General features: G+C 39.6%; 2 protein-coding genes across 12 annotated transcripts; both read right to left on the reverse strand.

Annotated features, from left to right (window-relative positions):
* Positions 1-148: 148 nt before the first annotated feature.
* Positions 149-10,048, reverse strand: LOC6551262 (casein kinase II subunit beta). 11 transcript variants are annotated; one of them, XM_015155431.2, is made up of 7 exons: positions 9,898-10,048; positions 9,077-9,152; positions 8,706-8,808; positions 8,442-8,633; positions 7,596-7,785; positions 7,410-7,491; positions 149-1,686 (listed from the first exon to the last, which is right to left on the reverse strand). In XM_015155431.2, exons 2-7 carry the CDS (start codon positions 9,146-9,148, stop codon positions 1,618-1,620), a joined length of 708 nt encoding a protein of 235 aa, XP_015010917.1. In that variant the 5' UTR covers positions 9,149-9,152; positions 9,898-10,048; the 3' UTR covers positions 149-1,617. The 11 variants fall into 11 exon arrangements, with proteins under 11 accessions (XP_015010917.1, XP_026838846.1, XP_015010915.1 ...); XM_026983045.1 differs by lacking the exon at positions 9,898-10,048 and adding an exon at positions 9,845-9,863 and having other exon boundaries at positions 661-1,686; XM_015155429.2 differs by lacking the exon at positions 9,898-10,048 and adding an exon at positions 9,693-9,771 and having other exon boundaries at positions 661-1,686.
* A 138-nt stretch (positions 10,049-10,186) lies between these two features.
* LOC6551343 lies at positions 10,187-14,791 on the reverse strand. Its single transcript, XM_001977041.3, has 5 exons — positions 13,856-14,791; positions 13,030-13,340; positions 11,175-11,312; positions 10,988-11,111; positions 10,187-10,742 (listed from the first exon to the last, which is right to left on the reverse strand). Exons 2-5 carry the CDS (start codon positions 13,192-13,194, stop codon positions 10,426-10,428), a joined length of 744 nt encoding a protein of 247 aa, XP_001977077.1. The 5' UTR covers positions 13,195-13,340; positions 13,856-14,791; the 3' UTR covers positions 10,187-10,425.
* Between the last annotated feature and the right edge of the window lie 347 nt (positions 14,792-15,138).

A 15,138-nucleotide genomic window follows, 5' to 3' on the forward strand; every position in this document is an offset into this window, starting at 1 on the left:
TTCGATTTTACGAAGAATTTTCTAATTTATTTAAAAATAAAATAAAAAAAAATTGAAAAAATTATATCTGTTGTTTTCAATTGGGCAGGAGAAGTGGGTGTTGGGTTGGGATAAGGGTGTATCCTATTGCCAAAAAAGAATAACAATATTTGTTGTTTTTCTTCATCTTTATTGTTTTCTCCCCATTCGCTGGCATCGAAATGCATCATCATTATTTCATTTCCTTGCGCAACATATTGACCTTATCTTTGCTTTTTGCAATATAATTCCTGCGATAACTGCATTATCATCTTACGCCAACAGTTTTCTCTCGTTTTTTGTCTCTTTTTTTAATCTTAATTATTCTTAAATACATTAAAAAAATACATAAAATATTTTGTTGGTTTCCGTTTTGTTTGTTGTTGTTCTTGTTTGTTTTAAATATCAGTTCTGTTCTCGTTTTCGCATTTGATCTTGAATTTAACGAACTCGGAAGAGCGGCGATTTTGACTCCATCGAAAATCTTTTCAATTTCTTGGCTTCGTTGGGAAGTGAAAACAACTGAATTTCCGGTTTCGCTCAATTTAAACCCGATTCGAATTTGGGAACAGTTCTGGATGTGTGTGTGTATGTTTGTGTGTGTGTGTACATATATAAATAAGCTAACGGTATATTGTTTATATGTTATATGTATATGTATTTCTATATAAGTATATGCACTCTCAGATTTCGAAAAAAGGGAACGCCGAACGATTTCGAATTCGAATTCGGCTCACGTTCAGTTTTTGGTTTTTGTTTACTGTTCTTATTGTTGTTGTAGATTTACTGCATTCAGCTTTCGATATACATATGCAAGTTTTTGAAGTAGTACGCATTGAAGAGGATGCAAACAGACTGGGCGATTCGAAATCGAATTGGGCTCTTTGCGGGCGGGAGGGAAGAATTGGAAATGGGGGAACAAAGGTGGGTATACGGCCACTTGACTAAATATTTTAAAGTTACAATATATCTAAATCGGTTTAGCCCCTTTCATTTCACTTAATAAATAAAATGCAAAGAATATAGTTGACGACACCTGTTCAGTGTGACCAGAGTAAAAAGTAATCTAATAACTGTCAATTCAGAAACAATTTCTGAAAATTCTTAAACACAACATGAAATATTAAAAATACAAGTATAAATAGTTTGGTATTTGAAGTGCGTCCACTTGAAAGTAGCACATTTGATGCACTCGAATAGTAAATAGGAAAGAAACACATAGCTTAGAATTAGTTAGGGATCAAAAACTACAAAACAATGGAATAATAATGCATTACTCAATTTCGCACTGGTTATTAGATTAATTTTTACCACTGCGTTCAAAACTCTGAACACACTGCACCTGATCCTACTTTCCTTCTTTTTTCGAACAGGAGCTAACTGTGTGTGTGTGTGTGTGTCTGTATGTGTTTAACTGGTGATTAGTTGTGGATTAGTTTTTGGATCCAGCGTTGAAGATTTTGATGTTGGTCCTTCCTGTCTATCTCCAAATTGTTTTCCTCACTGTGGGCCGCCCTGTATGTGTGTGTGTATCTGCATCTGTGTGGGTGAGTGTGTGAGTGTATCGGCTGCTGGACTGCTTGGCTGCACTGCTTGCGCTTAGAGGCGCTTGGGCACCGTATCGGCATTGTTCTCAGGCTCTTCGTCCTTGGGCGGCTGACCACGTTGCTGCACGGGGATCAGCGAATTAACATTATCAAATCGGATCAGATCATTTGAGAATATCAAATGATACAAAAAACAAAAAATAATAACCACACGTCCAAGAACAAAACGTGGAAGTGAGGAGAAAGTTGAAAAGAAAGCGGAAGAGAAAGAAGAAGAAGAAGCACACACATCAATATCAATTCAATCAATTGTGGGAATAGGTTGGTGTAAATACAGCCGTTTTTCCAATTTCTACAGAATCGAAATTAGTGCAAGCTCACAAATAAATTTGTGTAAATTTTTAAAAATTCTTGGTTGAAACAGTAAAATTGTTTTAGTATCTACAGGCTTGGGGAAAGTTAATTTAAATGCAAAATTAAAAATTATGAATTTTAATTTAAAAAAGTCGTTTCTTAAATGTAGCATTTACTTTCGTTTGTTTCAATATGTATGAAAAGGAGTGACACAGTCAACTTTATTTCGAAGGCGGTTTGAGTTGAAAATGGTATGGAATGGCTTCTGGATATTAGTCTGAACCGTGAATAACTATACCAAATGAGTTGGCCGAGTCAATGAAAAAGTTCCATGGGATATCCGGGGGAACGGAGCGGTGTTATGAATGTCCTTCAAAATCTCCAAATTCTGAGTAATCTTCATTATGTGTGTGTCTCTGCGTCTCTGTGTGCTTCAATTAATATTCCAATTGTTTTGGTTTTTCTCATTATTTCTGTGTTACTCTCGAAATCTCCAGAGATTTAAATTATTTAAAAACAACAAAAATTGTTCAAATGAAGTCCAAAGTGTACTTTTTAAATTCGCTTTAATGTTTTTCATTTAATTGGTTAAGCTAACATTAAGCTTTTAAAAGGAAATGCTGAAAAGTATGCTTAAAAAAGGTTATTTTAGGTGAATCAAATAATACCTGTTACAAGCACCTCATTAATATTTCGAAATAATTTGGTTAAATCTCTAGAGCTTCCGCCCACCCAGGTGTAGATTGTAAGTAGGACCAGTGAGTTTCGGGGGTTACGGTGTTGTCCATGGAAATGGAGAGGCAAGCAGTTCCAAACGTAGTGTACATTTGTATGTGTGTGGATGTCGTGTGCGGTGGTGCATGATTGGGCCCATTAAAGTTATTAATAAAAATAAACCAATAATGTATAAGTATAGCATTAGCATATTTATTTGTTCACATGATTCTTCGTTGCCGTATTCGTGTCACATTCGCATTAGGATCGCCGGCTAAGCAGGTAAATTGTGGGGGATATATAAATTAAAATTGGCCAGGCGAATGCTGCAGCAGCCAGCTTCTGTCAGCACCGGCTATATGTAGCAGTGCATCGTCGTTGTGGGTGAATGGATCGAGTAATAATCGCAGTAGAACTTCTCCAACTCAAATTATTTCGAGCTAAGCTTACAATATATGTTTAAAGCAGCCGCTTATCTCTTTGAGCTGGCAAACCTAAAATACAATCTATTTGAACTCTTTCTTCAGTCACTAAAAAATATCTGGCAACTTTACATTTGAAAACTGGCAAACAGAATTCTTTTTTAGTAAGCGTACAAAATATTTGAACATTATTTCTGCAACTTAGGGACTCGAAATAAATTATTTCTTTGCGAGCCAGAGAAGTTCGTCTGTGGAAAATGAAACAACGACGATCACTCGGCCTCGGCCTCGGGATCAGGACGACTCAGGATCTCCTGACAGAGTGCAATATAGTCCTTGAGGCGGTGCAAAAAGCAAAGCATATGAAAAAGTGAAATCAAATTAAAATGGTATACGAAAATACCACACAGAACATAAAACACTGCGGTGACATATAATACGATCCTTGTGCGTGCGTATCGAAAATCTAAAAGGGAAACGAAGGACGCAAGCCTCTCACAATGATACCAAACAGTTAGGGTCAAAACAATGACCCTGATAGGTAATAGTATTCCAATAACTAAGTGTTAGTTAAGGACAGTCTAATCCTTGTGAATAAGAAATGAGAAGATCTTTAAAAATAATATAATAATATTTTCTTGAATATAACTGCAAGGCGATTGTCAGGCGTTCAAATGGGGGAGTACTCTAATTCGAAATGGAGCGAAATGATAGACTGCGTTTTGTATTAAATATCAGTTTCATTTTTATTTTAGTTATTGTTATTATTACTTTTGTTCTCCATTATTTTCATTTCTCGTTTCGTTTTATTTTCTCATCAATTAATTGTAAACAGTTTTCTGCACACTCTCAGATTAACTTATCAACGGTCCTCGGCCTTTCTATCGATCTCTATATAGATTTTCATATATATGTATATATATATATATTTATACTTTATTTCTAATTTTTTCTTAAAAAACTTTCTTCTCTTCTGGTTTTATTGTTTGTTTGTTTTGTTTTGCGTTCTCCTAATTACGCAAATATTCATATTGATCTTAACAACGTAAAAAAAAACAAATTTAATTAATTCGGTTTGGCAGAAGAAATGCAATTCTCTACATTATTACAATTATTGGGCGAAATTGCTCTTGCAACTACATACAATACGTTTAGATTTAAGAATTAGAAAAAAAAAGAACAACAAGGGGGAGGGCGAGTAGAATTCAGTAGAATTTGAAATGGAAAAGATTCCAATTTTGGGCCCTTAAAAAACTAAACTATACCGATTAATGCCGCTACAACTGGAACAAAGCCAAAGCTATATATGTACGTTTTTGCTTCTTTTTTCGTTTTCACTTCTTTTTACTTTACTGAACCACACACAATCTGTAATGAATTTGAATGCTGGCTTAACTTGTCGATTTATTCATCATTCGATTTCTTAATGCGTTTTTGATTGATTGTTGAACACTGCCGCAAGTTAGTTATTGGGAACGATAAGGCAACACTTGCCGTAACATTCGGTTGGAGTACAGTGTGTGCACATCATGAAAAAAGGATCCTTTTGCCATTCTTTTGGTTTCTGCTTGTCCGTGCATGCTTATGAGTGTGTGTGTGGGTGTGCGTGTGTTTGATTGTGTGTGTGTCTGATTGGGCTTTTGGGGCTTGAATCGTTCGGTTCGTTGCTCGAGTCCTGCTGCCATACTTGTTCCTCTTCATCGATCCACATCCATATCATCCAAGCGGTGGCTTCTCTTCATTTGTTTTCATTCTGTGTGTTTTGTTGTGTGTAATGTGGTGGGTTGGGAGGGAGTGTGGATTGGTTTTTGCGTGTGTGTGTGCAAGTTAGTGGGAGTGTGGGTGGTTCGGTGTATGGATGGGGATGAATGTCCTTGATGTTATTGTTGGTTTCATTGATTTTCGGCCACTTCTTTGAGGGAGTTGGGGTCTCGTTAACTTCTTCCTTAATTATCTTGCCCGCCACTACACTTGCCAGAAAAAGTATGCGTACACACTCAATGCATAACTTTGATGGCAAAAAAAGTATATTTATATAAATGATATCGACTTCATTTCTTTTTTACGTTATATTATATTAGAAGGCTTTCTTAGCTTTAAGTACCTAACTTATTTTATAGAAATTAAAAAGGTACAAATTCATGGAAATTGGCAAAATCGTAGGCAGAAGTCATTCTTCTGTACAAAGAGTGGTTGATAACTTCAATTCCACCGGATCTATTAAGTCAAAACCACGTTCTGGAAGGCCCCAAAAACTAACCGATCGCGAGAAACGGGATGTTTTATAGACGGTGATGCTTAAACCTGTAATAACAGCTTTGCAAATTGGCCAGAACATTAAGCAGAAGTTTAACAAAGAATTAAATGAGGATACTATTCGTAAAATTTTACAAGAACCACCTACATGCCCGAACTGCACGGAAGAAACTATTAGTATCGCTAGTGAACAGAAGGAAGCGCTTAGTCTTTGCCAAAAAATTTATCCAGGAGCCTCCAGCTTTCTGGAATAAAGTTATTTTAGTGACGAGAGCAAGTTCAGCATTTTCGGAATAAAAGGCAGAAAACGTGTGTGGCGTAAGAGCGTTACAGTCTTCGATGCGTAGGATTCGCCTACATACAATAACAACAAAGATAATGTTAATAAAACTTCACCCCGGACGTCACCCAAAAATTGGTGCAATCAATGCCAAAACGTTTGGCAGAAACCATTAAAAGAAAGGGGTATCCAACTTCATATTTGATTTCCCATGAACTTGTACCTTTTTAATTTCTATAAAATAAGTTAAGTACTTAAAACTAAGAAAGCCTTCTAATATTATTAATAATAAATGTCTTTATAACGTAAAAAAGAAATGAAGTCGATATAATTTATATAAATATACTTTTTTTTGCCATCAAAGTTATGCATTGAGTGTGTACGCATACTTTTTCTGGCAAGTGTACCTTGGGGATCTTCGCGCTTTTGGTCGGCTCTATGGGATTCTATGGGATTTATACATGGTTTTATTTGTGTTACATAAACGCTGATCGATATTTGTGTTCATTATTATTTGGAAGTACTATGTTGCTTATATCGTTGTTTTCTCTACTTTAAATTACTTTCTGCTTAGCTATCATTATACCTCTTACTCATTCTCTCTCACACACTCTCTTTTCTCTGTCTAATTCGAGTCTCGTTTGTTTGTTTTATTTTATTTTTTTTTGTTTTTGGTCAAGTGTTGCACCGCCAGTGTTGTAAAATGTCACACAAAAACATACATACATCAAAAAAGACGAAACGAACAGGTAAAAACACATATGTATGTAATTGGTTAATTGACTAAAGCAAATAATATATATGTATAAGCGTGTGTGTGTGTGGGGGGTTTTTGTGTGTGTATTTGAGAGTTATGCTTAAGTTTCAATGCGAAGGCTTTCCTGCTAAGCGGTAATACTAAAAGCTAACAAAATACATGTTTCTGAATGTTTTCACGGATATTAGATTAAAATTAAAATCAAAATCGCATGAGGTTTCCACATGTTTGAGTGTACTCTAAAATGAATAAGCGTGTGCTTGTGTGTCCTTTCATCTAATTAGTTTTGTTATACAATTTCTTCTGTTGAATGTTTAATTTCTCTGTTGTGTTTATCTTTCTTCTTCTCATTTAAATATAAACGCAGTTTGATTTTGTTTTTTGTGTTTTTTTTTTAGTTTTTATATTTATATAAATGAAACTTTGCTCCTAGCGTTAAAAAACCTCAATACAGTTGTCTCTCTCTCCGTCTCTCAGTGTGGTTGTTGTTGTTGTGTGTTGCTGTCTATCGGTCTTCCCGTTGTAAACTAACATTTCGTTTTTGTTTGGTTTACATGCAGTTTGAATGGATTGTTTTTTGTTGTTGTGTTCGTGCGTATGTGTTTGTGTTGTAGTATTTGTTGTTGTAGGTGGATTTATTTAATTAGTTTTTCTACACCCAATGTTAAGAATCGATCGATTGGAACGATCGATTGTAGATCGATAGGTTTGATTTTTTGTTTGTTCAGACAGGCAGAGACATGTTTGGATTCATAATATATATATCATATTCAGGTTCAGTTTGTCGATCGGATTTTATGTATGTTTAATTTGATTTGGGTTGGTTTTTTGTGTGGTGGTGGTGGTTGGTTTGGTGGTTTTGTATGTGTGGGGAGAGAAAACAAATAAAAAAAAAGATATAATATATTTATATGCTTAGTTGAATGATCCTTAGGTGAGGTTTTTTTTTCTTTTTTTTTTAGTCAATATATAGATTTTTAGATTCCAAAACAAAAAAGATGAGGGAGTGGGGTAAACGGTGGAAAGGACACTTAAAGCTAGTTATTAAGTTTTAAATTTACCGCTCGTAGTGGCATTTTAAAATTGGCTGCTGCCTGCAGCTGAATTTGATAAGCTAAGCTGTGTATTTTAAAGCCATACAGCCTATTTGTTGTTGTTTAAGTTGTCGTCGTGTTGGATACAAAAATACATAAAATATAGAGAGTGTAAACAATTTGTGTATCTACAATAAGCGAAATAAATCTCACCTTGGAACAAACTGATTAGTAGGACGCTTGGGACGATATTCGGGATGCACCATGAAGAGCATGTGTGGAAATCCAGTGCCGAAATAGGCGCCATCGGTGTGGTGATGGCGCGACGATTTTGGTGTGTACACGTCAATGCACTTAGGGCAATAGGTCTTCACCATTGCCTCGCCGGGGATGTCCGACAGACCTGAGGATAACAGGAGGATTAGATCAATGGCAGAGCAGCTTAAAGATCTGGTATCTAGTCCGAACTTGTTGTTAGAATCTGGGACATACGTAGCTAAATTGATTTAACTGAACATGATATCAATAATGATCATTCACACACGTTCAGTTCCAGCAGAAGTTCTAGAAATATAAATAAGTTGTCAATCGCATTCGCAGAAATGTTTACAAGGCACGTCTAGCCAAATTGTTGATTTTCACAGAATTGTTGAAGTGTCGAATTGGAAGATTCGGAAAGGATTTATTTATTTACGTCTGGGGATCGAGAAGCTTTGCAAAGGCATTGCATTCAGGTTTCAGTTATTTAAGTATTGAAAACAAAACAGCGAATTAAAGTATATTCTACTTAAGAATGCGTTGATATTTTCTGGGTGTGTAATTACTTGGGTTAGCCTCAAGGATTTGCTTTTCAGGAAATTTCAATAGATGTTGTACTTATGAACGCGTTAATCATTTCTGGAAATGTAATTACCAAGCAAAGCCAATGTTTTGAAAATGGAGCACGATGTTGCTCGTGGGTATGTTGTTCTCAGATTATAATAAATTTCGAGCAGATAGATTAGTATTATGTGAGGTAGCAATTGGTAAGAGCGATTAATCAAGGATCTGCTTACGCACCCAATGGCAGCATGGGCTGACTTTCACAGTAGACACGTGGACAATGTCCGAAATCGCCAGTTTGATATTTCTCGATCATTTGAGCGATGCCGCGATTTGTTAGTATATATCTGGCGTGTATGAGGCCGTAGAGCATCTCGGCGGCCTGCTCGGTCATGTCGGACTGCAGGGGATTGTCCTCGAGCTCGTCCTCTGTCGATTGGATGGCACATTAGCTACATGCATTAGCATTTTGGAGAGGGAAACATCCCATTCCGATCTTACCCGGCTCCAAGTCCAAGATCATGTCCAATGCTTGCCGATAGTTGGGCACCTGCTCATTTAAACCAGTTAAATTGAATTTATCCTGTATGTAGTCCTCATCCACCTGAAATCGAAAAAGCATGCAATTAGGATCTGTTCTGGAATATACCCCTATATATCTACTATATCGTGGGGTATCTGCATGTGTGTACAGTTGGGCACGGGATTGCCCCACCTTGCGGCACAACACACACACACACACAGAAACACACACGCATATGCTGAGATTCAGGGCTGCACTTTGCAATTGTTGCACTTATAGCGCGCGCTTAGATAACGCGATTACAGTGAATATCGCGGGTAAAACGTCGCTGATGATGATGATATCTCACCTCGCAGAAGAACTCATTGCCACGAAGTCCACAGAACCAGGTGACCCAGGAGACTTCCTCGGAGCTGCTCATTTTGCTGTAAAGATAAGCGAATGGAGTTGCTAATTCATCTTTTCATATTTTTTTGCTGACAAATTATCCTGCACACGCATACCATACATGCACATCCGCACACACACACACACACACACTCATACGCAATCATGGCACGCACACTGGTACAAACGCTCACGCACTGTTACATACATTAAGGGGATTATTTTGCGTAATTTGGGCTGGCGTGCGGAATTTATTGTTAAAATATCATGGAACGCAAACTTGACGAAAGTTTTTCCACTTTCTTGTTTCCCCAGCCCCCCGTTTTCTTTTCGTTTCCTTTTGGCTCCGCTTCTTGTTGCTCGCACACACCACACTCTCTTTTTCCGCTTTTTTGTCGTTTTTTTTCTTCCTTTTTTTTTTGGTTGAATTGGCTTTTGGGGATTTTGTTTGATTCTCGTTGCTTGTGTAATGTTAGTAATTTCCGATGATCACACCGTTGCAATTCGTTTGAATGTGGGGAGCGGGCAAAAAAATAAATTTTTATACTCGTATTTTGACAATTGACAAGCGCTCATACAAAATGTGCCGAGCAGCAAGAAGAAGCACACCACTGTGGAACTGAGAAAAAAAGAGACACATATACAGGGGCCACCACACACACACGCGCACATAGAGACGTGCACACAAGCACGCCTCCACACTGATGAGCGCAATGCAACGCACACCGACTTGATATTCTGCATTATTTCCGCTGCGGCTGTCTTCCAGTGGCAAGCACTCACCTAAATTGTTAATAATTACGCAAATTGATTGACTTTTGCAATGCAGCTGAACCGGTAAAGGCAAATATTGTAGCGAAGACGATGATACCAGGTATGCAATCGGCACTATCGATAACTGCCGTCCTGCGCTGTCCGCAGGCGATTGTCAATCGATGTGACGCCGTGTCATCGCTAAGCGATATATCGGCAAATCTGGAAACACTGTTTCGGGAACGTTATACTAATATAAGTAGGAATGATTTGTCAAATAAATGAATTTATTAAAACATGATTTATTACCAGCATTTAGTTGCTGTTCTCACTATTTATCTATCGATTTATTGGTTACGTATAGCAATTTGGTCTGACTATTACAATTGGGTATTATTTTGTATCAGTTGTATGGTCACACTGGGTTGAAAGTTTTGAAAGTACATTTTAAAAAAAACGTTATTATCGACAAAATAAATCGGTTTTTGGTATATTATTTTTTCTTATGTGATTATTTAGACTAATAATACGTCTATAATTATGTGCATGTGCCCCCCGTCACAGCTTATTGACAATCTTGAAGATTTCCTTCGCTCTCTGGCGTCCATTCACCACATAAGCCAGCGGATCGTCACGACTGGATTCCATAAGGTTGTCGCACGATTCCTGGCCGATGTCGAACATAAAGGATGTGTCAATATCCCGCGGCAATTTGCCGCGCAGGAAGCTAATCTCGTTGTCGGCCAGAGATGTTTTCCGGGACAAAAGCAGTGCGGACAGGTAACGCGGTTGTTTCTTCTTCTCGGCGCAGTGCATCACCAGGCCCCAGGTGTCGTAATCCGTGTCCAGAACGTACGTGTTGTAGATGCCCTCATCTGCAAGGGCGTATTTATATGCAATAAATAAGTTTAAATACTGCTTAAAATGTATCTTAAAACCAGGGCAGAACGATTTTGCTCTTAAGAGTATACACTGAAATACGCAATCAGTAAATTCCGCTGCATAATTGCAGGCACTCTACTGCATGGTATACTTTTAGGCATAATAGTTGCCAAATTATTTCAAACCTATTTCAAGTGCTTTTTGAAAGGGAGTTTGTAAAAACATTTTCTTCACTCACATATGTCCTCCGTGTGCTGCCAATGTCCTGGCTCTTGGAATTTGGGTATCATCCAGGTGATGTTGCCCACGAGCTTCTCGCGCAGCGGATCCTCCGCGAATATGTAGCTAAAGTTCATCGTTATCTAATTGAAATCGAAATTCAGCTATTATTTGTGATGGGTACAGAGGATCCTGCTGCCACTCACATGTTGATCCTCTTTGGAGAACGAAAAGTGACTGCGCATGCACGCGTATTCCGGAAGTTCCTCTGTGGATGCGTAATACTGAACCACGTGCCAACAGCCCATCATGCGTTCCAAATCGAAGTTTTTAATGGCGCCCACCTATGCGGTAAATTTTACAACCATATCAAGGTATAATACTCTTTTTAGGGGATCTTTATAATGTTATTGCTTGCCAGGAACGGCAAAACCTCTTGAGATCAATTACTTTTTTTTTTTTTTTTTTTTTCAATTACTGTGAAGAAAACGTCCTACGAACATTTTTCGAAAGTTTTGGGCCGTTAGCTGTTTATGATTCACATAAATATCTTGTATTTATGATCATCCTTAACACAGTTGTACGGTAAATGGGAATTTAAGAACCCTATTTGAGAGGTCAAGGCTGCTAATAAATAAGCCCAATAAACGTTTAGACCGCAAATGCATCTGGGCTAAAATCGCCCTCCAAATTGGTATTTACATTGTTTGCCCTGGCGACCACAAAACACAAATTTCGGTTGGTGAAAGAGTTAAAGGAGCGACAGACGACGAAAGCCGTTAGCGCTGTCATTGTGATTGACTACTGACAGTTCATTGAGGAGTATGGCCGTCTCTCTCTGCGCCGCTGTTGCCGTCTCTTTCGCTGTCTTGCAAGACGCGACGCGCAGACACGAGATGCAGACGCAAGACAGCCTCTGATTGATGCGCCTCAAAAGCGCATTGCACCGCATGTGCCGTCCCCCTTCTCTCCTTTTCTGTCTCCTCCTGTCTTCCCGCCGTCTCTTTCTTGAGGTCTCTACGTGCGTGTCTTTTGTCTATTCTTGCTGATTGTTTTCTGGCTTTTGGCTCGCTTTTCGGTGTTTGTATTCGTAGCAGTATTTGTCGAACTGCACCTGCATCAAAGTGCAATTGTCGCCGCCAACGAAGATGCAGACGGAAAAGCGAGGGGTGTGAGAAGCAAGGGGCGGGCAGAAGAAGAGAAGAGGAGAGGGGAGAAGACAGCGAGACTCAGACGACGTCTGAGCCACTTAGAAAGTGTGATTGATTTTGGCATCGGTGTGAGCCCATTTCTTCTGCCTGGCTCTTTCTGCGCTCGCTCTATGTCCCATTCATTCTACTCGCTAGAGATGGAACGTGCCCGCACGGATGGATGGATTGCCAGTGCGGCAGGATTGAGAAATATCCATTACAAGGCCCTTTAGTAATTTTATAATACAATATTACACTATCTTTCAGGTTAGAGTTCATATTCATAGACACAGAGTCGTTTCAGTTAAGGAAATTCAACTGTAGACGCAGCTATTTCTGACAGCTAACTAGATGGTGCCATCACTAGCGACTTGAAATATGTCACAGTGCGCTCGGCATATTGATGAGTCTTTGAGTTTGACTCGCTTTTGGGCTTGGATTTGAGATGCTTTCCTCCGCCGGCGGCTGTGCTTAGAATGAAATCGAATCGAAGCGTTGCCAAAGAAAGTGATCCAGTTAGGAGAGGCCGGGGACGTGACCAGGGACGGGAGCCTGTACATCCAAAACTGCACCTGCGTCTACTGAGGCTATCTAATGGATAGCCACGACTCACTGCCGTTCTATTCGCTTTGCTCTTTAGCCAGGCCAAATTCATCGTCCCAAGGTGACCTTAATATCTGGTTGTTTTCAAACAATTTTTGTAATTTTCTCTATAGTTATATAGGGTTTCATTCGTAATTTGAATTTGATAAGGGCTTTTTACATCACTAGCAAGAGACTGAGTCATAGTGTGAACTACATACATATATCACATATATGTAAATATGCTTAGTCGACCTTGATGGGAGGGGCTAGTGGGTGGAGTACATACCTTGGGACACCGATTGCTGGGACCTGAGCGCCTCCTGGTTTGATAGGCATTGCTATTGTGTCGTGTCCACAGGTTGGCACCCACCGGTGTGAGCCAAACATCCAGGATGATTAAGAGCACGGCGATCAGCAGGAGCGATCCATTCCTGCCCATGATCGTTGGCATTATTCCGGATCACGGTGAGCTATAATTGTTTATTGTCGTCAATCTTCCGGTGGGCTCAGACGCTCGATCTCCGTTGAGCTGTAGCTGGTACTGTTGTCGATGGCACTGCGCCATCTCCGCGAGCAAAATGCGACATTAGCATCCAGCTGTAAGTGCACATTGAAAAAATATTGTGAGAAAATGGTGCCATGTCTTTAGTTTGAAAACTACTGTAGGTGCTAGGTATCATTAAACAGTTTGAATGTCTTTCGGTATGGCTCTTATGTTGTTGAGCTGCAATAACTATGAAATATGCCTTATTTTTCCCAACAAATGTAAATTATCAAATGATCGAAAAACGTATTATTTGAATTACTCAAATACTGAGATTTGCTTTTCCGAGTGTATAACAAATCGGAACGCAACAGATTCGGATGTTTTTGCGGATAAGGCGCCTTCGTATTGCCACAGAATTCTATGGGAATAGCTGTGGCTGGGTCATTATCGGGTGGCTGGAAATAAATGCGACGTTACTGAGCACTTGGCTGGATTTTAGCTATACATTGGAGTTGATTTGAGCGGGGAAAAGTAGATGTTGGCTTGCCATTTGAGCGTAATTAATTCAGTTCGATTGTTATTTAAAAATACAACCTATAAGATTCCAGGATATGGTTTGCCTTACCTTTCCACTACTTCCTGCAATCGCTGGCATCGAGAGTTTAGCGGGTTTCCAAGGCGATGTCATCTCTTCCAGTAAATTAATATTGGAACTTAATCAGTCGCTTGCTCTCTTTCCAAGAGCGCGGGTGAGTTAATCGCTCTTATCAACTGTAACGTCCGTTTGCCAGTCAAGTCCAGTCAACGCCTTCCAGTGCGCACAAATGTATATATCTATATATGTGTATATAGAAAGATGCATGGAAATATATAGAGTGTGGAGAAGAGGAGTAGGTATTTTTGGCTGCATCTTGTTTTCACTTGTCGCATGGATGCAGATTTCCAGATTTCCTGATTTCCAGGCAACTTTCTCGCCGCGGAGAGCGAAATTTTCGGGGTAGTGTGTGCTGGCAGTGGTGGATGCGGGAGGGGGGAGTTGGCGAGCGGTGAGTGGAAACAGGAAACATTTTAATAGCCAGCAAATTTATTCTTTACGATCGCCAGAACGAACAGCGCGATCCGCTGGACACTTTCTCTTTATTGCGAAACGAGTTGCGCGGCATTTTCACGACCGGGACTGGAATGAAACTGGACATCCTCGAAGGTTGCTACTTTTGCCGCCGCTTCTTCTTCCGCCTGCGTCTGCAGTTTAGCTTCTTTTTACAACGCGCATTTTTCTTCTTCATCTCTCATTTCTTTTGGAGTCGTCTGGTTTTTTGTTGGCCAGCCCAAAAAAGCGGCGCAACTTTCGTCGCCGCATTGCGTTGCGATGCGTTAGCGGCCAGTTCCGGCTTCTACCGCAGCTCCTTCCTCGCCCCTTCCATTGCCTTTCTCCCGCCTTTCGCCACCCCCTCTCCGCACCCTTCTCGGCGCTCGGCGCTCTCCTTCCCCATCGCAGACGCACCGAAGCGAAAAGCGGCTCTTAATGCGGCAGCGAAACGAAATGAAACGAACTAAGGCAACAAGTGCGCACTGCGCAATCGAAGAAATGTCGCCTGCTCCTTTCGCTCTCCCGCTCTGCTCTCCATTCTCTCTGCTCTCTCTCGCTCTCCCTGGAGCATGCTTGTGTGCGTGTGTGTGCCAGCGTATGAATGAAACCCAAGATCAAGGGCGGATAAAGGACAGGATCAGCGGGGAGCAAGACAGAGAGACCAAATAAGTAGGCCAATATTCCCAAAAATCCTTAACCCATGTGTGGGCAAACATTTTGAAGCTCAATCAACTAAATTAATAACAGGGAAATCTATAATATTCTTACAAATACTCGAATATATTTTACCATTTGAATAATGCCTTTTTAATTTGAAT

Source organism: Drosophila erecta, unplaced genomic scaffold, assembly GCF_003286155.1.
Source record: "Drosophila erecta strain 14021-0224.00,06,07 unplaced genomic scaffold, DereRS2 tig00000279-arrow-arrow-pilon, whole genome shotgun sequence".
Taxonomy (NCBI): Eukaryota; Metazoa; Arthropoda; class Insecta; order Diptera; family Drosophilidae; genus Drosophila; species Drosophila erecta.